At 39.3% G+C, this 26,934-nt stretch overlaps 1 protein-coding gene across 2 annotated transcripts in view; it reads left to right on the top strand.

Annotated features, from left to right (window-relative positions):
* PTDSS2 (phosphatidylserine synthase 2) overlaps nucleotides 1-26,934 on the top strand; it is a gene marked incomplete in the record, with an annotated part of 329,198 nt that overhangs the window by 145,523 nt on the left and 156,741 nt on the right. For both annotated transcript variants that reach the window (XM_053720438.1, XM_053720439.1), the window contains 2 exon segments: nucleotides 874-975; nucleotides 22,709-22,791. In XM_053720438.1, coding sequence (XP_053576413.1) covers nucleotides 874-975; nucleotides 22,709-22,791 — 185 coding nt within the window.

Genomic DNA, 26,934 nt, shown 5'->3' with positions numbered 1-26,934 from the left:
TTAAATACCGGGCTTTCATCAAAGTTTAACTTCACTTTAAGTAGGATTAAAAACTAAACTTGTTTGCATTTGTTTCTCTTGTCAGCCAAATCTGCACTACAGAGATTGTATCAGAATTTGTACTTGAACGGCTTTCATGTAGGAACTTTTATTAGCAGCCTACTGTAAAATAAGGTTTAATGAATCTACCTCCAGTGACAGTAAGATGTAACTGCTATTATAAAGTTAACATTAAACTTCTATGATTTCAGATAGAGCAGCAATTTTAAGAGACTTCAGTTTAATGCTGTTATCATGTCCTTTTGTTCTCTTGATATCCTTTGTAAGCATACTTAGGTAGCAATAGGAGCAGCAATGCACTACTGTGAGCTAGCTGCTTATTAGTGGTCAGACAGATCTTTTGTCATTGGCTCACCAGATGTGTTCAGCTAGCTCTCAGTAGTGCATTGCTGGTCTGGAGCTAACCTTTTGTAGGGGTTAAAAACATAGTTGAAGCATTTTATTATTGCACTATTGCTTGTATATCATTTTTTCTTTTCTTTTTATACTTTTTTGTCTTTAGCAGAATTATTGTGGCTATTTTAGTGTTAAAGGGATACTAAACCCAATTTTTTTTATTTCATGATTCAGATAGAGCATGCGATCTTAAGCACCTTTCTAATATACTCCTATTATCAATTTTTCTTTGTTCTTTTGCTATCTTGATTTGAAAAAGCAGTACTGTAAGCTGCTTAAAATTGCATGCTCTATCTGAATCGTGAAAGAAAAGAAATTGGAGTTAGTATCCCTTTAAATATTTTAGTGTCTGTCTCTTGCTATTTTTTGTTGTTGTTCCGCTGTTACAAATCGTCTTTCTTCCTCCAACCCCTGCAGGAGAGCACATACGCTGACTGTATTATTTATCCTCACGTGTGCACTGGGATATGTCACTCTACTTGAAGAAACCCCTCAGGATACTGCATATAATATTAAAAGGTACCGCTTTCCTGTCTTGCTGTGACATGAAAAGATTAGATGTTTAATTTAAATCTTTGTCCGTCAATACTTAATGTTTTACTGTATTTTATTGGCTGCATATTTTATTGAAACATAAAAAGCATTTCACGTTACGTCTCCGGTTAAAGGGACAAGTAAGCGTCTTGACATGCAATTTCCAATTTACTTTGATCAGATTTGCTTTGTTCTCTTGATATTTGATGAAAGCTAAACCTAAGTAGGCTCATACACTAATTTCTAAGCCTTTGAAGGCAGGCTCTTATCTCTGTGCAGTTAGACTGTGCTAGTTCATGTGTGTCAGATAACATTGTGCTCACACCAGTGGAGTTATTTTAGAGTCGGCACTGATTGGCTAAAATGCAAGTCTGTCAAAAGAACTGAGATAAGGGGGCAGTTTGCAGAGGCTTAGATACAAGGTAATCAGAGGTAAAAAGTTTATTAAATGACAGTGTTGGTTATGCAAAACTGGGGAATGGGTAATTAAGGTATTATCTCAGAGCTGCTGTAGATGTGTTCAGCTAGCTGCCAGTAGTGCAATACTTTTATTTTAGCTAAGAACAAGAAGAGAATGAAGCCAATTTGATAATAGAAGTAAATTGGAAAGTTGATTAAAATTGTATGTTCTATCCAAATCATTAAAGTCTTAGTTTCCTGTTACTTTTTTAGAAGCAAGTAAATTTGTGAAAAATCTTTTTACAAATCTATAATCTCATAAAGGTAACCAATTAAAAATCCGTGTTCAGGTTTACTCTACGATGACACTCTAGGAGGTATTTTCAGTGTTTTACAAAGCAGTTGTGAGGTCCAGGGCGTGTGTAACGGTTGTCAGTCATTAGTAAATGTACAAAGAGGTGCACCGAATGTAATGATTACGCTGCTGACATTTCACTTGTCAAATTGCCCCATTTGCACCACATGGCTTGTTTTTTTTGTTTTTTTTTCTTACCCTCTCCTTCCTGCTTTGGCTAATCTGTGATAGTTTAGCGTATCCTCACCTAGCAGAGCTAAAAACCCAACACTACATTGAACTAGTGTATCTAAAATGCTCTGATTCCCATGCAGGAAGGAATTCAACATTCTTTCCTATGGCATGGAGAGTCCACAAATCATTCCAATTACTAGTGGGATATTCACTCCTGGCCAGCAGGAGGAGGCAGAGCTGTTAAGTGTCACTTCCCTTACCCATAACCTCCAGTCATTCTCTTTGCCTTGATTACGGGAGGATGTGCGAAGTTGGTGTCTGAAGATATTTAATCCTTTTATGGATACTTTTCTCTGCAAGCAAGGATTTGGGGCTGTGCTGTGTCCATGTCAATCTCTTCAGTACGAGTAATGGTGACTTTTAGCAGTTACAAGGCAGCGAGGTGGTCTTTTGCTTTATTTCTTACATCTATGCTATCCCCATTATAGAAAACCAGAGTTGGTTACTCTGTTTTTTCTTTTCTACAGGTCACTGTTGGATGTGGAGTAATCTGACACACCTAAGCTATTCCCTGCTTGACTGCTGCTTCCACAGGTAAGTGCTTTCCCTTCTAGGTTAGGGGTTAATTGTACAAGATTTTTGTGGAGTTTGGACGGTAATCAGGGGAACTTGTATGCTAATACAGAAGCATATTATTTTCTGGGCAGGGAACATGTAAGGGGCACTACATTAAGGGTCTTTCTGGCTGAGTGGACTCTTGTTATATAGTGGGCTATATAGGTGTCTGGGCTCTGAAAATATTTGGGGCATTTATCCTCCTTTACGTTTTTAGTGCTTGTTTGCCGAAGTTTCTGCAGCTTCCTGTTGTGGTCATGTGACTTGTCTGTCAGCCGCTCCACTTTGGCCTTAGAGGTTTAGCCTCTCTATAGGAAGCACTCTGTTTATGTAGCGTTTTTCAGAATGAGAGGCGGGTGACGAAGTTATTTGAATTGTGGTCATGTGACTGCGTTTGTTTTGCGCTTACTCTATCTGGCTCCGGTGCAGACCGGAGGTTTCTCTGACAAAGGTGTCTTCGACAGTGGCTGTTAGTGGACGGTTGGTGAGGACCAAGAGCTCAGTGGTATTTCTTTTGATCTTTAGGAGCAGCAAGGCTGGGAGTGATCCAGTTCAAATCTTTCTGTCCCATCCTGGACCTAAAGTGTCTCAACCAATTCCTCAGAGTTCCGTCCTTCGAAATGGAGACCATCCGTTCCATTCTTCCTTTGGTACAAGAGGGTCAGTTCATGACGACCATAGATCTGAAGGTTCATTATCAGTATCTGAGGTTTGCCTTTCTGGACAAACATTTCATGTTTGTTGCCCCTCCTTTTGGCCTTGCTACAGCTCCAAGAATTTTCACAAAGGTTCAGTGGTCAGATCCCAGGGCATTGCTGTGGCGCCTTATCTGGACGACATCTTAGTTCAAGCGCCATCTTTTCATCTAGCAAGATCGCATACAGAGATGTTGTCTATTCTACGTTCCCATGGGTGGCAAGTGAATCTGGAAAAGAGTTCCCTTGTACCAGATACAAGCGTATGTTTCTTAAGAACAATTACAGATTCTTTGTCCGTGAAGATTTTTCTAACGGACGTCAGAAAATCCAAATTTCATGGTTTTTGCCTTTCTCCAGTCGTCTATACGTCCATCAGTGGCTCAATGCATGGAGGTGATTGGTCTGAGGCTTCTGTGGACATCATTCCTTTTGCACGGTTCCATCTGAGACCTCTGCAACTATGCATACTCAGTCAATGGAACGGGGACCACTCAGATCTCTTGCATAGTATAAATCTGGACTCCCCAACACGATTCTCTCTAGCTCTATCCTTCTATATTGTTACCACGGACGCCAGCCTGTTGGGCTGGGGAGCTTTTTGGGGTTCCTTTAAAAGCACACAGGGCCTGTGGACTCTGGAGGAGTTGTCTCTTCCAATAAACATCTTGGAATAGAGAGCGATCTTCAATGTTTTGATAGCTTGGCCTCAACTAGCTTTGGTCCGGTTTATCAGATTCCAGTCGGATAACGTCCCTTTGGTGGCTTACATCAACCACCAGGGGAGAACTCTGAGTTCCTTAGCAATGATGTAGGTGACTTGAATTCTCTAGGGGGCGGAGTCTCACGATTGTCATCACTCTGCCATCCACATCCCAGGAGTGGACAACTGGGAAGCGGATTTTCTGAGCAGACAGACTTTTCATCCAGGAGAGTGGGCTCTTAACCCAGAGGTTTTCACAATGATAACCCTCAGGTGGGGTGTTCCAGAGTTGGATCTGATGGCTTCTCGTCAAAACGCCAAGCTTCCAGTACGGTTCAAGGTCAAGAGATCCTCAAGCCGTTCTGATAGATGCTCTGGCTGTTCCTTGGAACTTCAATCTAGCATGCCACGAGTAATTGCTTGAAAGCAAGATAGCTACTTTGACTCTAATAGCTTCTGCATGGCCTCACAGGATCTGGTGACTGTCATCTCTTCTGCCCTGGAGGTTATCTCTGAGGAAGGACCTTCTTCAGGGTCCCTTCCATCATCCAAATCTGGTTTCTCTGAAGCTGTCTGCTTGGAGATTGGAACGTCTAGTTTTAGCCAAACGTTGCTTCTCTGTGAGTCTGATACTATGCTTCAGGCTCGTAAACAGATTACCCGCAGAATTTACCATGGGATATGGTGTAAATACCTTTATTGGTGTGATTCAAAGGGATTTTCTTGGAACAAAGTAAGGGTTCCTCAAATTTTGGCTTTTCTTCAGGAGGGCCTGGAGACAGGTTTGTCAGTCAGTACTCTGAAGGGTCAGATTTCTGCATTGTCTATTCTTTTGCATATACGTCTGGCAGTTCTGCTAGATGTTAAGTCTTTTGTTCAGGCCTTGGTCAGAATCAGGCCTGTTTTTAAACCTGTTGCTCCTCCTTGGATCCTTAACCTTGTTCTTAGTTTTGCAGCAGGCTCCGTTTGAGCAGATGTATTATGTTGATATTAAAATACTATCTTGGAAGGTTTTGTTTCTTATTGCTATTTTTTCTTTCTTCGCATAGTTTCCGAACTTTCGGCTTTTCAGTCTGATTCCCCTTACCTCATTTTTCATGCTGATAAGGTGGTCCTCCGTACTAAGCTGGGGTTTCTCCCTAAGGTAGTGTCGGATCACAATATTATTCAGGAAATTGTTGTTCCCTCTCTTTGTCCCAATCCTCCTTCCCAGAAGGAACGTCTTTTGCATAACTTGGATGTTGTGCATGCTTTAAAATTTTAGCTTCAAGCAACCAAAGATTTTTGGCAGACTTCTGCCCTGTTCGTTGTATTCTCTGGTAAGCGTAGGGGTCAGAAGGTCACTTCTACCAATCTTTCTCTCTGGTTGAGAAGTGTTATCTGTTTAGCTTATGAGACAGCTAGACAACAGACTACTTGAGAATTATGGCTCATTCCACTAGATCTGTTTCTTCTTCCTTGGCTTTCAAAAATGAAGCTTTGGTGGAGCAAATTTGCAAGGCGATCACGTGGTCCACTATTCATACCTTTTCCAAATTTGATACTTTTGCCTCGGCTGAGGCTTATTTTGGGAGAAAAGTTCAAGCGGTGGTGCCTTCGGTTTAGGTCCGCCTGTTTTTGTTCTTCCTCCATTTTATTCTGTGTCCTCTATCTTGGGTTTTGGTTCCCGCTAGTAATTGGAATGATTTGTGGACTCTCCATGTCATAGGAAAGAAAACAAAATGTTATGCTTACCTGATAAATTTGTTTCTAGGCAGAGTCCATGACCCGCCCTAATTTACATTCAGGCGGTAGTTTGTTTTTGTAAAAACCTCAGTCACCTCTATACCTTTGTTTTATCTTTTTTCCATTTCTCTTCAGCCGAATGACTGGGGGTTATGGGTAAGGGAAGTGATACTTAACAGCTCTGCTGGGGTGCTCTTTGACTCCTCTTGCTGGCCAGGAGTGAATATCCCACTAGTAATTGGAATGATTTGTGGACTCTCCATGCCTAGAAATAAAATTATCAGGTAAGAATACATTTTGTTTTTTAGTGTGAAACAAAGGGGAGATAATGCATTCTCGGGAGCTAGCTGGTAATTGGTGGATGTGTCTTAGGAAGAGGATGAATTACAGGACGTGTGAAATGCCTGGTGATAAAGCAGTGATTTGTGTCCCTAATAAACACATGAAATGTAACTCTCAAGAACATGTCTGACTAAAGCAAGCTCTAAATAAGTGAGGCATCACAAAGTGGCTATTTAAATTATTCGATTTTTGACACTATGTCCCAGAAACCTCCAAAGGGATTTATGAAACTCAAACTTCCATGGGACAGACGGAGCAGAATTTTTTAAGACTTTCAATTGACTTATGTTATGAGATTTAATTTGTTCTCTTGGTATTCTTTGCAAAAAAAAAAGCATAGGTAGACTCAGTAGTTGCACTAGGTAAACTTGGGTAGCTGCCGATTGTTGCCTACACCCACATGCCTCGTCATTGGCTAGCTCCCAGTAATGCATTGCTACACTGGTGCATCAGAGCAGTTTCTTTTTGCACTAGTATGTTCCTTGAAACAATGTGGCAGACATGAGAGCAAATGGCCCGTGCTCCTGTACCCCAACATAATTGAATAAATCTGAGATTCCCATGTACAAAGGAATGTGGTTGATTTGTGTATTGAATGAAGATTAGTGTTAAAGGACTGGATTGTGCAAGTTCAATATAGTGTATCTAGATTCCTTAAGAAACATTCCAATTGTGAATATGCATTTTAGCCTATTGCTGTATTAAAGAAATAAAGATAAGGGTAAAATACTTGTTACATATTTATATGCAATATTACCTACTGTATTCCTAAATACTTAGAGAAATGCAAAGAGCAGTTTTTAAGATGTGTTCACTTTCAACCCCAAGTATGACACCTTCAGATGCGGCTGTGACTCCCCCTGTTACTAATCTGTAATGTATGTTGTTGCCAAGTTCACCACAGACCCTTGTGTTCATTTAAAGAAAGTTTTCAACTGAAATATGTAAACTCCCTTGGTAGGAATGTTTTTGGTAAAAGCTCACCAGTAATATTCTGAAACAAAATATTCCCATGGGTGTTATCTGTGCTAGTGTATTATGATTTGCAACAGTGCTAAGGGATTATGGGGTGCGAGATAATTATACCCAGGTGTCTACTGTGTTTCAACAGACAAACTGTTCAGGTGAAACACCAATATGATCAGAGATGCACAAGCTACATGTCACTACCCTGTTGCGCTACAGTTACCTGTAGATGCCAGTCTATTCTTTTTTTTGCTAAGTCTTTAATGCATGCTTTTTAGCTGTAACAGTTTAATTTGTTTTATTAACCAACTTGGCACAGAAGACCACAGTGATATCATGTTCTAGTTCCTTCCCATGTACTGAGGACATCTCCTAATCATCTGCACTCCCAGGTGTGCTTGTTTGAATAAATGTCAAGGGAACTGGCGAGGCGTGAAGGTGTAATACACAATGGAGAAAAGCCTAAAGACAAATTTATTTCTAATGACACGGTGAGTCCACTGATCATCATCAATTACTGTTGGGAATATCACTCCTGGCCAGCAGGAGGAGGCAAAGAGCACCACAGAAGAGCTGTTAAGTATCACTTCCCTTTCCACAAACCCATGTCATTCTCTTTGCCTGCGTTATAAGGAAGAGGAAGTTTTTGGTGTCTTATTTCCCTTCAAGGTTTTTTTATTTTGAAAGTCAGAGTAGGTTTACTCTGATCTTTCCTCTCAAGATTGGGTCTAGCCGTACTCCACGCCAGTCTCTTCAGTAGGGCAGTGGTGGCTTTTAAGCAGTTAGGAACTTGTAAAGTGTGCTTTGCTGCATTTTCCTAACAGGTTTCTGCCTGGTATAGAAAGCCTGAGTATGTTTACTCTTTCTTTTTTCCAGTCTCTGTGAGGAGTGACATCCTCCCATACTTTGTGAGGTCGTCTGACTGCCGGATCACTGGAAGGCAGGTAAGTGCCCTTTTTGTCTTCTGGGGCTAGGAGGCGGGCACTGAAAGGGTTAAGGACTCTGTTTACTGCAGTTATATGGGACACATATTCCTTAGTTAAGAATATTCTGGCAGTAAGCAGGTACTATTTTAGCATGTAAGTTTGGAGACTAAGGGGTTAACTCCTTCAGGGAAAGAAGGGGCTAACTCTCTTTTGGGGCGCTTTTTTTTTTTAAATGGAATATTCTCTGAGGTATCATGTCCTCAGCAGGACTATAGAAAACGTGCTCTTATTGTTTTCGGCGCCATTCATTTTGGGAGAGTATGCAGTGTCCTTTCCTCCATTTTCTTTTGAAAGCGGAGTGGTGAAAATGATTTATTTCTATATATATATATATATATATATATATATATATATATATATATATATATATATATATATATATATATATATATATGATTTTGTAAACCTCCTTAATCCCTTATATTCCATTATTGTTTGAAGTTCAGCAACGGAATATTTACTACTAGGATATATGATGGAGAGTGGTGCGTATACGCTGATGGTGCCACCTTTAGGGTGACAAGCTGTCCGCACTCTGTCCTCTCTACACCCCTCAGTATCTGAGTATTCAGGTTTTTCATTGCTCTGGTTTCAAGACCAGATGCCTAGTTTCAGCGGGATAAAGCGCGAATATCAGAGCGCTTCATCCCATATCATTTTTATGGCTCTGCCTCCTTCTTAGAAGCAGAGCAGCGCCATTTTAGGCTCTAGTTAGGTTTTTTTTTTTCTATAACTCCGCCTTGTTTTCAATCGAACGAAGCGGGGTTCTCATTATGCATATCCTTCACAGCAGAGTAGTCTTTTAGAGATCCGCAGGGATAGTGGACTCCTCTTACAAATGTTTGAAAATAACATACTATTAGTGAAAACGTTATTTATAAGAGGTTTGAATTTGTACACAATAAGAATAGGTACGTGTGTTGTGTTTTTTGTTGTTGTTTTTTTTAATTAAGATTCTCAAATTGGAAAATGTGTTCTTGGGACAGGGGTCTGTTCTTAGTTTCTTGAGGACCTAATAGTATTGCCCCTCTTGTTTAGAATGTTTCACAATAAAGTCATTTTTTCATTGGTGACTCATGTCCCTCAGGATTACATTGTCTTTGCAATTCAGAATTGCTTGCATAGCATAGGAGCTAAGTAAGCTGTTTTAGTAACTGGTATTTGCTGGTGAATCCCTATTCTGGTAGGGCCAAAATCTGCTAAATATTGAATGTATAGGTTGTTGCCCTCTGAGCCCCTTGTCTCCCAGGATGATGCTGTTCAGGCATTGCCACAGCTTTCTCCTTACACGTCCCAAGCCTTTATGGCATCACATGCAGTACCATGCGGTTCCTCACCCTCCTGGAGGTGTGTATTTGCTTGCAGATTTTGCAGCTCAGGTATCCCTGCGGTATCTGTAGCTTTATCCGTTTTTTTCCTTTCTATAGAGGAAACGCAAGATGACAGTTAATGATTCAGATGGTAAGGTTTCTGCTCCTTTCTCTGCTACACAGGTTGCCTTTTCTCCTAGGTCTGCTGAGGATTTGATGGTAACCTCTGAGGGTGAAATCTCAGATTCGAACAGTATAACTCCATCTGATGCTGATGTGGTCTACTTCAGATGTATGCTTGCACACCTTGTGTACTGTTATAGGAGGTTTTTGCTACTTGGATGACATTGATTACCCAATTACCCAATGTTGTTGTCAACCCTTGGTATTTTTATCTTTCTCGTTTTTATGATGTTCCTCCTATGAGGAAGTGTTCTAGTCATGTTTTGGATATTTTCACAGGAATAGCAGAAGTCTTTCTCCCTGTATTCCGACCTTACAGGATTTTCCTGTCGCTGACTCCAATAATATGAACAGTGTCTAAGTAGAAGCAAACTTTTCTACTATGGCTTAGAGATCTTCGATTCATACGGAGGGTAGTTCGGTCAGCTGAGAAGCCTAACTGTGGCCTAGTGGTACAGCCTAGACTTTATAATTCTGCATTTGCAGGTTCAGTATTTTGGGTTTTCTACGAATCCTTGCTTTGGTTTTTTCCTTTCAAGGACAAGACCTTGTTTGGACTTGGTCTGGCAGAATTTTCACTGTATTACGGGGTCACTTATGTTTCGGGGAAACCAACGTAACCTAAGATTTCTTCCCAAGGGCAGATTTCTCTTTCTAGAGTATCTGCAATCCAGGTATATTGAGGCATTCCTTGAATTGGGTTCAAGACCTTCCTCTCTGGAAGTGTTGGTTCCAATCCCAGTCTGGGAATGGGATTTCGGTATTGCCTCAATTTTCTCAGGTTCTGACCTTCCATGGGTCAAGACGTCCTGTTCATAACTAACATAGACCTAAGGATGTGTATTTTTTTTTTTCTCCCCCATGATTTGGGATCTTCTCAGTCGTCGTCCTAGTAAGACTTTTGGATCTTGGGGTATTGCAATGGTGTTTTTCCTGGACAATATATGGCTCAGGTCAGGTGTCATCCTTTCTTCGAGCAATCTCTCTTTCAAGAGATCTTGGCCAATCCATTTTTTCCATGGATGGGAAATGAATCTGGAGTACAGCTCCCTTGTTCCATCTACAAGGGTGAGAGGAGATTTCTAACAAATGTCAGATAATCTAAGATTTATTCATTTTCTTCTCTCTGCAGTCTTCTGTCAGGCCAACAGCAAGATCTAGTGGTCCGGTAAATAGCTTATCCATTGTGCAGCGAAGTCCTGTAGTGGTTATCACGTCTGCTTAACACGCAGAAGGTCCTGGGATCGGGACCCTGTGGGGCTAGTGCACAGGTTCCTTAGAGCTGCAAACCAGAGGAATTGCCTTTAAACTGGGAATTTGAATCTAGCTGCAGATGATTTCCTTCACTTTTCAGTGACTCATTGTATGGAGGGAATTGGTCTTATAGTCATCATGGATATTATTCCCTGCTATTTTCCATAAAAGGAAGAACATTTGGATCTGTCTCAGGGGATAGATCTAGATCAGTCAATGTGTCTTTCTCCCGTAGTGGTTTCTCAGGAGTATCTGTCTCATAGCACTTGCTTCTAGAGACATTCCTAGGTGATGTGACCACGGTCATCAACCAGCTAGGGCTGGGAAACAGTCTGGTTCTTGTTTAAAGGGACACTGAACCCATATTTTCTTTCGTGACTCAGAGCACGCAATTTTAAGCAACTTTCTAATTTACTCCTATTATGAATTTTTCTTCGTTCTCTTGCTATCTTTATTTGCATCAGTTATTTTTTTGGTTCAGCACTTGTTTATTGGTCGGTTAAATCAATCCACCAATCAGCAAGAACAACCCAGGTTGTTCACCAAAAATGGGCCGGCATCTAACTTACATTCTTGCTTTTAAATTAAAGATACCAAGAGAATGAAGAAAATTTTATAATAGTATTAAATTAGAAAGTTGCTTAAAATTGCATGCTCTATCTGAATGACAAAAGAAAAAATTTGGGTTCAGTGTCCCTTTAAGGCGTATGGCTTCGGGAGTCTCTGCTCTCCTCTTTAACGTCTTGGAGTTGAGAGCAATTTAACATTGTTCTGATAGCTTGGCCTCAGTTGTCTTTAGCTTGGTTCCAGTCGGACAATATCACCTCAATGATTTACATCAACCACCAGGGAGGAACTCAGAGTTCCTTAGCCATGTAAGAGGTGACTTTGATTGTTCATTGGGCGTAAGCTCACAATTGTTGTCTCTGCCATCCACATTCCAGGAGTGGACAACTGGGAAGCTGATTTCCTGAGCAGACAGATTTTTTTTTTTTTTTAAGGTTCCTTTTATAACCCAATATAATGAAGATATCAAAATATTAGAAAAAATTCTAAAAAAGCATTGGCATATCTTAAAATCAGACGAGATATTAGGTCCAGTTATGCCACGCAATCCGAAATATAGTATATAGAAAGTGTAGGAATCTAAAAAGCTATTTAGCCCCCACAGATTTTATAAAAAATAGTAAATTAAAAGACAGTGTTGATAGATAACAATATCACAGGTTTCTTTCCTTGTCATAGTTGCAAGTCGTGCAAACACTCAAAAGCAAATACTTTAAATCAGGAGTCACTAAAAAGTTTTTAAAATCAACAGTTTATATAGGTGTACAGATTTTAATGTTGTCTACCTTTTTAGAGTGTTTGTGTGGGGTCCAATATATATAGGAGAATCTACAAGGCCAGTTCAAGATAGAATTAGAGAACATATCAATTCAATTGAAAATATGGACCTTGACAGGAATAAAGATCTCCCTGTCCCCAGACATTTTTAAAAATGTAATAATGGCAATACTAAACATTTAAGTTATACTGTGATAAATCAGGTTAAACCCAATTGGAGGGGGAGTAATATACAAAATGAACTTTTAAAACTGGAAGCAAAATGGATTTTCGAACTTAAGACCCTTACTCCAAGTGGTTTGAATCTAGAATTCGATTTAGGTTGTTTTTTATAATTTTTTATAATTTATTAAAAACTTCTTTACTAGTAAAATTCATGTTACTTGTGAACACTGTCAGATCAAATAATTTTAGCTGTGATTATATTTGTCTTATAAAATATATACTACTGCTCTGTATTTGAGAAATAAACTTTTGTAAAGCTTTTAACCTATAAAATTTTATAAAATCAATTTTAGTTTTGATCAATAGAACTTTTAGTCTTTTAGGAAGTTTCTTCTAAATTGTTTATGAATTTGGAGTGTGATTCTCTCTGAAACAGTTTTGTCTTTTTTGTTTTTTGGTCATACATTTGAGTATGGTTTTAATTGAGTTTTTTGCCCTTGTAATAATTGGATATGATAATGCTACAAGGACTGAGATATTAGAAGGTGTTGGGCACCATAAATTTGATAAGATAATAGCTAGAATATTATTGTGACATTTGATTGTCAGATTTTGGTTTAAGTACACAGTTTTCATTTTTATTTTTATTTGTATATGTGTTACGTTTTGTCAAAAGCGTCTACAATAGAATTTGCTAAGTGTAAATAAGTCTCAATAGAATGTACACATTCGCAACCATGCAATTGTTCAATCGGTATCCAATCAGGATTATAGGACGGGTTCAAATAGTCACTGCAGAGAGTGCCCCGGTTAGAGCTTGAAAAAGATAATTTTGAAACGCGTGGCTCCATATCGGAGCACACTTGTTTCTGTGGCGCATCTGAACCTGTGCTACAGCACGGCACGTCTGTCGGTTCTGGCTTGTTGTGTACGATAAGACCGTTTAGGGGGTGTTTTTCGCGGCCATCAAGTCACATACCATTGGAGTTACATTTTCTATACGATCTTTGATTCTAATTAACTCTGGAGAGTTACTATACAGCTGACTGAGAAAGAGATCTATCAGCGTTTAAACGTTACGCCGACTGCAGCAGTTTTTCACTATGAGTACAGATTGTTTGTTTCACTAACATCTTGTGATATTGCCCCAAGAGGAACTCTCCTTTTCCATAGGAGGATTAAACCTCAAATACCAAGTATCGATACGAAAGAAACAAGGAACACCCTACCTGTGTGAAACTTATGATCTGCACAATCAATTGAATGTAACGGCTGTCTATACGGCTGTGTTTTTTATCACTGACTTTTTTTCATTGACTCTGTTTAGCAATTTCATTGACATTGCATTTATTGTATATTTCATTTTTAATTTTATGTCCATATGTTATTGTATGAATTGTTCTGTATAGATTGTTTGTTATAAGGTCGACCTTATATATATCATTTATTGTATTAAGTCTTACCTTTATCAATTTTTTAGCGTATCATATAATGTCACACATTTGTTTTTTTTTATCTAGCACCTTCTGATATATTAGTCGATATAGATGTGAGAAACATTTGATAATTTTAAAATATTCCTTTGGCAATTGTGGTTAATCATCTGCGTTTGCCCTATTTTTGAATTATTTATGACATATTAGCGTAATTTATCTAATACAGTTGCATTTTAGCTTTTGTTAGCGCTCCTTGGCTTTTTAATTTGTATCAATTGTTTTTAAGGATTTGAGAGATCTTTATTAACCATTTGGAGTGTGTGTAACAGTTTAATTTTGGCGCAGGTTATCTCTTTGATTTTTAAATACAATTTTGATCAGTAATAGAATAATTCAAAAGGCGTGTGTTATATATCTATTCAGTTTAATTCTTTTACTGAAAGATAGTAAGAAGCGAAGTAAATAGGAATCAATTTGATCCAGTATTAAAATAACTCGGAGGGGGTGTGTTATAAGTCTAATTCATTCGAATTTTTTTTTTACTAATAAGTAGTAAAAGGCGGAGTTTTAAAAAAGACAATTTGGATGCAATAATATAATAAGATAATAAGCACAAAACAGATATAGATATATATATATATATATATATATATATATATATATATATATATATATATATATATATATATATATATATATATATATATATATATATATATATATATATATATATATATATATATATATATATATATAAACCTGCAGCTGATTTACCAACCAGCCATATAGCAAAATGTAATGAAACTGCAAATATCAGTGTCTGTGTTGTTGTGTAATGGACAAAGTGAGTGAGAGTGACTTTGTGGTCTGTAGAGGGCTAGGTAAATAAAATAAGTAGTTATTAGATCTTTAATATGGTCAAGATTGTAGTTGGTCTAGCAGCCTAAGGTGTTAAATGTGATATAAAATAATATCGTAAAATGTTAGAAGCAATAGATATTAAGTTGATAGTGAAAGAACAGAGTAGCCAAAAAAGTGTGAGCTGCTCCTGCTTAGGTGAATATAACGGACGTAAATGTAACAATTTTACATTAACAGTATATACACGGTTTGAAAGAAAAAGAACGTTACACATAAGTGTTCAAATGTATCATGAGTGTATCATAAGTGAAAATGAAATTTTAAACTGAGTTATTTTGCATTGTCTTTATTTTGCACTGGTTGATTATGCCATTGTGAAAAGGCTTTTGCACTGGGTTGTGAGAGGGTTAAACTGTGACCGTGCAAGTTGCCCACTCAGCAACAGGCCAAAGTGTTTTCTCTAGGGCCCATCCTGTTTTCTGCATGTGCTGAGGGAAATAGAAGGAAGTTTACTTGCTGCCCTTCCTGCCCAGCAAGATTTGTCCTGTAACTTGTGTTCCGAGTCAATAAGGATTTGGCACAGTTTGTTTTGTTAACAGATTCAGATTTAATTAACCCAGCTGGTGCCAATATTAGATACTGTATGTGTGTATTATATTGTGAAATATATAGACAGGTGGGATATTATCAAAACCGCTGGCTTTATATTGAAGGGAAATTCCCCTTGTGTTGTTGTCTCCAGGTTTTATGCACTAAGGATATTTTAAGACTTGTATGTCTTGGTGTGTGTGTCCACAAGGGATATAATCAACTTTTCTATTTTTGCCGCAGAAAATTAATTACTGCATTTGAGAAGACTAGCACTCAAAATCAATGGCTTAATCATATTATGCCCCCCAACACGTACACATGTGCATGCTCACTCATATATTTAAAAAAAATACTAAATTACTTACCACAGCATAGGTATTTATATAACAGCTTTTCTTGCATATGCTTCAGGTGATTCTCCAGCTTTCACTTTGCGTCTCACACTGCCAAGTATTACCCAACATAGTTTACCTGCTGTTATGAGATCATCTTAAGTGTTTAACAATATGTCTAATAAAATACGGCTTTATGGCACCAGCATTCCTGGGCTTGCTTTGTAGAGTGTGTGGGGCAGCCGGACACACAATCTATATACACAGAGCACATGCCATGATATACTAGTGGAAGTGTTTTAACCCCTCGATTGACAAGCAGTGACCTAATTCTTGAAACACAACTAGGCATTTCCTGCAAATGTCATGTTACCTCTCAATTGCCCTGTAAAACATGCAGCAGTAATATGGAAAAATGTAGCTTAAAGGGATATGAAACAGATTTTTTTTCCTTTTCTTTCAGGATTCAGAAAGAGCAGCAATTGTAAGCAACTTTTTAATTTACTCCTATTTTTCTTCATTCTCTTTTTAGCTACCCAGGCGCTGAACCAAAAACTGGATGGCTCCTTAGCTTTAAATTTCTGCTTTTCAGTTAGATACCAAGAGAACGAAAGACAATTCATAGGAGTAAATGAGAAAGTTGCTTAACATTGCCGCTCTATCTGAATCATGAAATAAAACATGTGGGTTTCATATCCCCTTAATTACTGTCAGTGTAAACAATGGCATGCCGTTTCATTGGGGGGGGAAGTGCGTGCCGTTTTCATACTTCAGACACAGCAATGTGCAAATACGCCTAACTTTTATATGAATTATATGTAATTTTGTATTTCTATAGGAAATTTTAACTTTTTGTTGCCTTGCTGTCTGCAGTGCTTTAAATGACAAAAGCTCATGGTTCAGAGAACATGCAATTTTAAGAAACTTAAAAGAACAATTTTTACTTCTGTTATCAAGTTTTCTTTGTTCTTTTAGTATCCTTTGTTGAAAAGCATACTTGGGTAGACTCAGGAGCAGCAAATATGCCTCTTGTCATTGGAAGACCAGATGTCTTCACCTAGCTCCCAGTAGTTTATTGCTGCTTTAGATCTGTCTTTAAAGGGACAGGAAACCCAAAATAATTCTTTCAGGATTTGGATAGAACATACAATTTCTCTTGTTAAGTGTATCCAGTCCACGGATCATCCATTACTTATGGAATATATTCTCCTTCCCAACAGGAAGCTGCAAGAGTCCACCCACAGCAAAGCTGCTATATAGCTCCTCCCCTAACTGCCATATTCAGTCATTCTCTTGCAAGCCTCAACATAGATAGGAGGTCGTGAGAGTCTGTGGTGCTTTCTACTTAGTTTATTCTTCAATCAAAAGTTTGTTATTTTTAAATGGCACCGGAGTGTGCTGTTTATCTCAGGCAGTATTTGGAAGAAGAATCTGCCTGCGTTTTTCTATGATCTTAGCAGACGTAACTAAGATCCATTTGCTGTTCTCACACATTCTGAGGAGTGAGGTACTTCAGAGGGGGAATGGCGTGCAGGTTTTCCTGCAGATAAGGTATGTGCAGTAAAATATTTTTCTAGGAATGGAATTGACTAAGAAAATACTGCTGATACCGAAGTAATGTAAGTAAAGCCTTAAATGCAGCGATAGCGACTGGTATCAGGCTTATTAATAGAGATACATACTCTTGTAAAAATGTGTTTTAAAACGTTTGCTGGCATGTTTAATAGTTTTTTAACATATGTTTGGTGATAAAACTTATTGGGGCCTAAGTTTTTTCCACATGGCTGGCTTAAATTTTGCATAGAAACAGTTAACTGAAGCTTCCCACTGTTGGCTGTGGCAGTTTGTTGTGTCTGTTTTTAAAAACGTCTGTCATTTTTTTTTTTTGATCTCTTTTTTGCATTAAGGGGTTAATCATCCATTTGCAAGTGGGTGCAATGCTCTGTTACCTTATTACATGTACTGTAAAAATTTCGTTTGTTTTACTGCCTTTTTTTTTTCACTGTTTTTCAAATTTTGACAAAATTTGTTTCTCTTAAAGGCACAGTAACGTTTTATATATTTGCTTGTTAACTTGATTTAAAGTGTTTTCCAAGCTTACTAGTCTCATTATTAGTCTGTTCTAACATGTCTGACATAGAGGAAGCTCTGTGTTCATTATGTTTTAAAGCCATGGTGGAACCCCATCTTAGAATGTGTACCAGATGTACTGATTTCATGTTAAACAATAAAGATCATTTTTTGTCTTTAAAAACATTATCACCAGAGGATTCTGTCGTGGGGGTAGTTATGCCGACTAACTCTCCCCATGTGTCAGACCTTTTGACTCCCGCTTTAGGGACTCACGCTCAAATGGCGCCAAGTACATCAAGGGCACCCATAGCGTTTCTTTTACCAGGGGATTCTGTCGAGGGGAAAGTTATGCCGACTAACTCTCCCCACGTGTCGGACCCTTCGACTCCCGCTTCAGGGACTCACGCTCAAATGGCGCCAAGTACATCAAGGGCCCCCATAGCGTTTATTTTACAAGACATGGCAAAGGTGGTGAATAATATTCTGGCAGCAGTATTAGTCAGACTACCTGAAATTAAAGGAAAGCAGTTAGCTCTGGGGGTAGATACAGAGCATACAGACGCTTTAAGAACCATGTATGATACTACCTCACAATATGCTTAGTCTGTGGGTGATTTTTTTTTTTTGACTCAGGGAAGATGATTTAACCTGATTCTGATATTTCTACATTTAAAATTTATGCTTGAGAACCTCCACTTGTTGCTCAGGGAGGCTTTGGCTGCTCTGAATGAATGTGTACAATCGCAGGGCCAGAGAAATTGTGTAGACTGGATAAATAATATGCAGTGCCGGTGTGTACTGATGTTTTTCCAATACCTAAAGAGGTTTACTAAAATATTTTTTTTAATAAGGAATGGGATAGACCAGGTGTGCCGTTCTCTTCCCCTCCTATTTTTTAGAAGAATGTTTTCTAATAGTTACCACCACACGGGACTTCTGGCAGACAGTTCCTAAGGTGGAGAGAAGAGTTTCTACTCTAGCTAAGCGTACCACTACCTCTGACGAGGACAGTTGTGCTTTTTAGATCCAATGGATAAAAAATGTTTATTCAACAGGGTTTTATCCTGCAGCCCCTTGCATACATTGCTTCTGTCACTGCTGCTGCGGCGTTCTGGGTTGAGTCTCTTGATGAGGCTTTACAGTTAAGCGACTCCATTGGATGAATATATTTGACAAGCTTATGCTAGCCAATTCCTTTGTTTTCTGATGCCTTGTTCATTTGACTAGACTAACGGCTAAGAATTCTGTTTTTTACTATACTGGCGCGCAGAGCGCTATGGCTTTTATCATGGTCAGCTGTCGTGACTTTAATAAATAAGCTACTTAACTTCCCTTCAAGGGGCAGACCCTATTCGGGCCTGGTTTGAAGGAGATTATTGCTTATATCACTGGAGGAAAAGGTCATGCCCTTCCTCAGGATAGGTCTAAATCAAGGGCAAAAAAAAAAAAAAAAAAAAAAAAAGTCTAATTTTCGTACCTTTTAAAAACTTCAGGGCAGGTGTGGCATCCTCTTCCTCTAAGGCAAAACAAGAGGGAATTTTTGCTCAGTCCAAGGCGGTCTGGAGACAATCGGACCTGGAACAAAGATAAGCAGGCCAAGGAGCCTGCTGCTGCCTCTAAGGCAGCATGAAGGAATGGACCCCTATCCGGTAACGGATCCTATAGGGGGCAGACTTTCATTCTTTGCCCAGGCGTGGGCAAGAGATACCCAGGATCCCTAGGCATTGGAATTTATATCCCAGAGATATCTTCTGGATTTCAAAGATTCCCCCCCCAAAAAAGGGGAGATTTCGCCTTTCACAATTATCTGCAAACCAGATAAAGGAGGCATTCTTACATTGTGTACGAGATCCATCCAGTTCCAAGAGAGGAACAGGGACAGAGTTTTTACTCAAATCTGTTTGTGGTTCCCAAGGAGAGGGAACCTTCAGACCTATTTTGGATCTAAAGATCTTAAACAAATTCCTCAGAATTCCGTCATTTAAGATGGAAACTATTCGTACCATCTTAACTATGATCCAGGAGAGTCAATAGAGGACTACAATGGATTTGAAGGATGCTTATCCTCACATTGTGATGCATAAAGATCACCATCGTTTTTCAGGTTTGCCTTTCTAGACAGGCATTACCAGTTTGTAGCTCTTTCCTTTGGGATATCTACAGCCCCAAGAATCTTTATGGAGGTTCTGGGGTCGCTTTGGCGGTCCTTAGACCGCGGGGCATAGAAGTGGCCCCTTATTTAGACGACATCCTGATACAGGCGTCAAACATCCAAATTGCCCAGTCTCATACGGACGTAGTACTGGCATTTCTGAGATCACATGGGTGGAAAGTGAACAAGGAAAGAGTTCTCTATCCCCAATCTCAAGGGTTTCCCTCCTAGGGACTCTGATAGATTCTGTAGAAATGAAAATTTACCTGACGGAGTCCAGGTTGTCAAAGTTTCTAAATTTCTGCCGTGTTTTTTCATCCCATCCGCGCCCTTCGGTGGCTCAGTACATGAATGAAATCGGCTTAATGGTAGCGGCAAGGGACAGTACCGTTTGCACGTCTACATTTCAGACCGCTGCAACTATGCATGCTCAGTCAGAGGAACGGGGATTACACAGATTTGTCCCCCTGTTAAACCTGGACCAAGAGACCAGAGATTCTCTTCTCTGGTGACTATGTCGGGTCCATCTGTCCAAGGGTATGACCTTCCGCAGGTCAGATGGGACAATTGTTACAATAGATGCCAGCCTTTTAGGTTGGGATGCAGTCTGGAACTCCCTGAAGGCTCAGGGATAGTGGACTTAGGAGGAGACCCTCCTTCTAATAAATATTCTGGAACTGGGAGTGATATTCCATGCTCTTCAGACTTGGCCTCAGTTAGCAACTCTGAGGTACATCATACTCAGTCGGACAATATACACGACTGTGGCTTACATCAGCCATCAAGGGGGAACAGAAGTTCCCTAGCGATGTTAGAAGTCTTACAATAATTCACTGGACAGAGACTCACTCTTGTCTATCAGCTATCCATATCCCAGGTGTTGAGAACTGGGAGGTGGATTTTCTAAGTCGTCAGACTTTTCTTCCGGGGGAGTGGGATTTCTTTCGGAGGTCAAGACCAAGCAGGAGAGGGCTTTGGTGTTTTTGACAGCGCCTGCGTAGCCACGCAGGACCTGGTATGCAGATCTGGTGGACATGTCATCCTTTCCATCACGGTCTCTGCTTCTGAGACAGGTCCCTCTACCTCAGGGTCCTTTCAACCATCTAAATAGAATCAATCTGAGATGGACTGCCTGGAGACTGAACGCTTGATGTTATCAAAGCATGGCTTCTCCGAGTCAGTCATTGATACCTTAATACAGACATGAAAGCCTGTATCTAGGAAAATTGAACATAGATATGGTGTAAATATCTGATTGTTATGAATCCAAGGGTTACTCATGGAGTAAAGTCTGGATTCCCAGGATATTATCTTTTCTCCAAGATGTTTTTGAGAAAAGGGTTGTCAGCTAATTCCTTAAAAGGGACAGATTTTTACTCTGTCTATTTTTTTGCACAAGCGTCTGGCAGGTATTCTAGACGTTCAGGCATTTGGTCAGGCTTTGGTTAGATCCAAGCCTGTGTTTAAAACTGTTGCTCCGCCATGGAGCTTAAACCTGATTCTTAAGGTTCTTCAAGAAGTTCCGTTTGAACCTTTTTTGTTCCATAGATATCAATCTTTATCTTGGAAAGTTCCTTTTGGGTAGCTAATTCCTCGACTCGTAGAGTCTCCAAGTTATCTGTGTTACAATGTGATTCTCCTTATCTGGTCCTTCGTACGGATAAGGTAGTCCTGCGTACCAACCTGGGTTTTTTCCTAAGGTGGTATCTAACAAGTACATCACTCAAGAGATAGTTGTTCCATGCTTGTATCCTAATCCTTCCTCAAAGAAGGAACGTCTATTACACAATATTGGACGTGGTTTGTGCTTTAAAGTTTTACTTACAAGCTACTACAGTTTTCATCAAACGTTCACCTTGTTTGTTGTCTATTCTGGACAGAGGAGAGGTCAAAAGACTTCAGCAGCCTCTCTGTCTTTTTGGTTAAAAAGCATAATTCATTTAGCTTATGAGACTGCTGGACAGCATCCTCCTGAAGGGATTACAGCTCATTCTACTAGAGCTGTGGTTTTCACTTGGGCCTTTTTTAAATGTGGCTTCTGTTGAACAGATTTACAAGACGGAGTCTTGGTCTGCGCTTCATACTTTTCAAATTTAACAAATTTGATACCTTGCTTCTTCGGAGGCTATTTTTGGGAGAAAGGGTTTTTTACAGGCAGTGGTAACTTCCATTTAAGTACCTGCCTTGTCCCTCCCATCATCCGTGTACTTTAGCTTTGGTATTGGTATTCCATAAGTAATGGATGATCCGTGGACTGGATACACTTAACAAGAGAAAACATAATTTATGCTTACCTGATAAATTTATTTCTCTTGTAGTGTATCCAGTCCACGGCCCGCCCTGTCACTTTAAGGCAGGTAATTTTTTCATTTGAACTACAGTCACCACTGCACCCTATGGTTTTTTCTTTCTCTGCATGTTTTCGGTCGAATGACTGAATATGGCAGTTAGGGGAGGAGCTATATAGCAGCTTTGCTGTGGGTGGACTCTTGCAGCTTCCTGTTGGGAAGGAGAATATATTCCATAAGTAATGGATGATCCGTGGACTGGATACACTACAAGAGAAATAAATTTATCAGGTAAGCATAAATTATGTTTTTATACAACTTTCCAATTTACTTCTTTTATCAAATGTGCTTCATTCTCTTGTTATCCTTTGAAGGAACAGCACTGCACTACTGGCAGCTAGCTGAACGCTTCTAGTTAGCCAATCACAAAACACACGTGTGCAGACCCAAATTGGCAACTAGATCCCATTGTTGTAAGATATGTGCATTTTTTTTTCCAACATGTGATACCAAGAGAACAAAGCACATGTGAAAATAGAAGTTAATTTAAGTGTCTATTTGAATCATGCAAGTTTAATTTTGACTTTCCTATCACTTTAACAATGTGTTTAATGAAAGGGTTATATACAAGCATTGTAATAAAACAGAGCAGGTTCTTCCATTTTTATGTCCCTTTAACACTTGAGATTCTAGCGAGTTCAGAAGGTAAAACGTTTTATGCTTTTCACTGCTCAGACTAATCGGTTTCTAAATGTTTTCTCTTCCCCAGAGGCATCATTGCCAGTATATTGGTATTTCTTTGTTTTGGTGTTACCCAAGCTAAAGACGGCCCATTCTCAAGACCCCACCCAGGTACGTGTGTATGTTTAGCTTCTGTAAGATGCTAATCTATTGGTTTACAGGACTATTGTATTTCCCCAGGTGAAAATTAGCTGATTATTGTAGCTCATGTGCTTAGAAGTATAGAAGTCCACTGCCTTATTTTTATTTTCATTTTCTACAAAAAAAAAAATCTCACCAACACATTTAAAGGGACATAAAACTAGTTGGGATAGAGACAAATTATAATATGTATTTTAATTACTTTACCTGCAAATTTATACTGCAGTGCCTCGTCATTAACCCTTTCTTTTTATTTTTAGTTTCTGAATTGTACAGCTCTAACTCCCCCCACACAATTCCTTTTATGGCTGTATCTATGTTTATTGTTTTGGTAAAATGCAAAAGTGAATAGGGATTATCTGCTGGAGCCTAGAAGCTGGGAACTCGGTTACAATACAATGCCTGTGTCTAAACACTGATAAGGGGGTGGAGTTAGCTGCTCCAGGCAGCTTAGCTATGTAATGTTGCTTATTTTTGAAAATTATTTTAAAATACTTTCCAGCAATTTTTAAACAATATTTTTATGCAAACTATTTTAAATGAATTAGCCCTTTTAGGATATGCACAGATCTCAAACTGTTTTATTGCACTTTAACGAACCACTAGACACAGTAGAATAGCATAATCGGTAAATGCGTAATAAGACAATGCAAAAGCATTTAGTTTGAATTTCAAATGAGTAGTAAATTTCATTCTGACAAATGTTAGTTCTTTTTTCCCTCCCTCTGCTTCATGTGACCGCCGTCAGCCAATCACAAAATGTATATATTCTGAATTTTGCAGATGCTCAGTAGTTTGCCTTAAAGTGCACATATGAAAAAATTGCACACATTTAGATAATGAAGTAAATTATAAAGGTTGTTTAAAATTGTGTGCTCTTTCTGAATAAAGGATTAATTCTGACTTGTGTCCCTTTAGGAGACATTCTAATGTAGTGTAAAAAAGTAACATTTCATCTAAACATTTAATTGTAAAAACAATTCCTTTTACTAGAAGTTTAATGCCAGCACAGGGACTACAGCTTCTGTGCTGTTCCAAATTAGGATACAGCTGGTAACGAATTGAGAGGCAAGCATACACGCGTATCTTCCAATCACTGGCTGTATCTTCATCTTTATTCCAAGAGTACAGCTTTGACTTTTGAAGGCGTTAGACACAGTAAAATAAGGAGATTTGTTTTAAAGATAAAATTCTCTAACAAACAGAGAATTGTATTTCTTTCTTAAGACATGGAGAGTCCACAACGTAATTCCGATTACTAGTAGGATATTCACTCCTGGCCAGCAGGAGGAGGCAAAGAGCACCACACCAAGCTGTTAAGTGTCACTTCCCTTACCCATACCATCCAGTCATTCTCTTTGCTTTTGTCAATGGAGGAGGTGTCTGAAGAATGGATTCCTTTTTCGGGTACTTTTCCCTGCAAGCAAGGTTTTGGGTTTAGCTGTGTCCATGTAAATCTCTTGAGTAAGAGTAGTGGTGGCTTTTAAGCAGTTAGAAAGTTGAGGTGGTCCTTGCTTGGTTTTCTAACATATCTGCTGCCCTTGGTATAGAAAGCCAGATTTGGTTACTCTGTTCTTTCTTTTTCTGCAGGTCTTTGATAGAAGTATTTGTCCTGTCAGACCTTGTGAGCTATCTCCTGCCGGACAGCTGGATTTGCAGGTAAGTGCTTTTGTCTTCTTGGTATTGGAGACTTGCACTTGAGAAGATTTTTCTGCAGTAATTATTGGGACATAATTAATCCTTTAGGAAGCATTTATTTGGGCAGGGTGCAGGCACTTTATGTATGTGTGGAGACTAAGGGGTTAACTTTCCATGCGGTTATGGGATCTTTTCTTTGAGGCTTTCTATATATGCTTGTTTATTGGGACTTTTATTTATTATGAAATGTGATTGTTGGGCTCTTTGTTATATACAGTTTCTTTTTAATGACACACAAGTCCACGGATCATCTTAATTATTATTGGGAATACCTCTCCTGCCCTGCAGGAGGCGGCAAAGAGCACCACAGCAAAGCTGTTAAATATCACCCCCCATTCCCTCCCAGCCCAGTCATTCTCTTTGCCTACGTTAAGTGCAAGAAGGTGATAAATTTAGGTGTTTAAAAATAAACTCTTGATTGAAGAATCCTTTCTAAGTAGTACAAGATTGTGCTGCTTTGTTGTGGGGTGTAGCCATAGTCCATATCAGTCTCTTCATTAGAGCAGTGGTAGCTTTAGAGCAATGGGAACTGATGGGACATAATTCTCACTGCGCCTCCCATGTATTTGATGCTGCCCTAACTTCTAAAGCCTGAGTGAATTTACTCAACCTTTTGTTTCTCCACAGGTCGATGTGAGGGAGAGGACCTCAAGCCTGGTGAGCTACCTTGCTGTCAGGCAGATGTATGAGGTAAGTGCTAACTTTATTTTTTCTGGGGACAACAGAAACACACTCAGAAAGAAGTGAGCACTACATTTCAACCAATATTACACATAATAAAAGGCTCAGAATAGAAGAGGGCTCTTCATTGTTGTGTGACACGTAAACTCTCCTGGATGGGAGAGGACTTTTGACAGCCTTTTGATGCAGGCACTGGGGCTGGGAGATAATTTTCGCAATATGGCTCTGGTTAAAATCTCCCGGCGGCTCCTTATGGCGACGCCCACGATGGGCAGATCTTAGCTGAGTTGCGCGCCACTTTCATTGCGCCTCCGTGTGAGCTACATCATGATCTGCCTAGAAACGCATGATTCTTGTTCAAGCATGCGTTTCTAGGACCGGAAAACAATTGCTTTCTTCTCCTGCTGAGTTCCGGATCATATTCTGAAGTAAAAGTGAAAGAACCCGGTTTATGGAGACAGGTAGGCACCTCCGCAAAGCTGCTAATGTGTAGAGGTGTTATATTATTAATCTGCTGATTTTTGCAAGCACCGGTAAATAAGTTACACTTTTAAATTTAAAGAGACAGGAACGTTTTTTCACTTAAATTTTTTTATTAGAAATTGAAAAATTTTAATTGATAATTGAACCATTGTGAACCAGAATAGACCAAGAGGCCTTGCAAAATGTCACTTGTTCCTTGTGTTTTGATGCCAATGTGGAACCACCAATCCCTTTCTGTCCCTCATGTATTGAGAGGACTTTACATTATAGGGATACATTTTTTTTCTGAGCCAGCATTTTCTAAAGCGGATGTTGTCCAGGAGTCTGACGAGGTTCAATATATGCCGCAGCTTTCTCCTCAAGCATCCCAAATTTTACCGCCCTCACATGCAGTGCCCTGTGTTTCCTCTCTAGCTCCCGCAGGAGTTACTTTAAAAGACATTGCTTCTCTTATGTCTTCTGCAGTTTCAGAAGAGTTGTCTGCTTTCCCAATGTTGCAGGGGAAGCGTAAGAGGAAAATTTTAGAAATTCAGTAAGCGAGGTTTCTGATGCAATTGTTGCTATTTCAGATGTCCCCTCACAGTAGCCTGAGGAGTACAACGTAGTAGCATCTGAAGTTGAAATTTCAGATTCTGACAGTGTAATTCCTCTTGCTGATACTGAAGTTGTATCGACCTCTGCCTGTTACTTAAGGAGGTTTTAGCTACTCTGGACGACATCGACTCCACGGTTGTTGTTAAGCCCAAGAAATCCAGTAAGCTAAACAAATATTTTGAGGTACCTTCCTCGATAGAAGTTTTTCCAGTACCAGACCGAGCTTCTGAGATCATTGCTAAGGAGTGGGAGAGTCCGGGTATACCTTTCTCCAACATAGGTGTGTCCGGTCCACGGCGTCATCCTTACTTGTGGGATATTCTCTTCCCCAACAGGAAATGGCAAAGAGCCCAGCAAAGCTGGTCACATGATCCCTCCTAGGCTCCGCCTACCCCAGTCATTCTCTTTGCCGTTGTACAGGCAACATCTCCACGGAGATGGCTTAGAGTTTTTTAGTGTTTAACTGTAGTTTTTCATTATTCAATCAAGAGTTTGTTATTTTCAAATAGTGCTGGTACGTACTATTTACTCAGAAACAGAAAAGAGATGAAGAATTCTGTTTGTATGAGGAAAATGATTTTAGCAACCGTAACTAAAATCCATGGCTGTTCCACACAGGACTGTTGAGAGCAATTAACTTCAGTTGGGGGAACAGTT

The sequence above is a fragment of the Bombina bombina genome, chromosome 7, assembly GCF_027579735.1.
Source record: "Bombina bombina isolate aBomBom1 chromosome 7, aBomBom1.pri, whole genome shotgun sequence".
In the NCBI taxonomy this organism is placed as follows: domain Eukaryota; kingdom Metazoa; phylum Chordata; class Amphibia; order Anura; family Bombinatoridae; genus Bombina; species Bombina bombina.
This window is presented reverse-complemented; position numbering and strand designations above follow the sequence as displayed.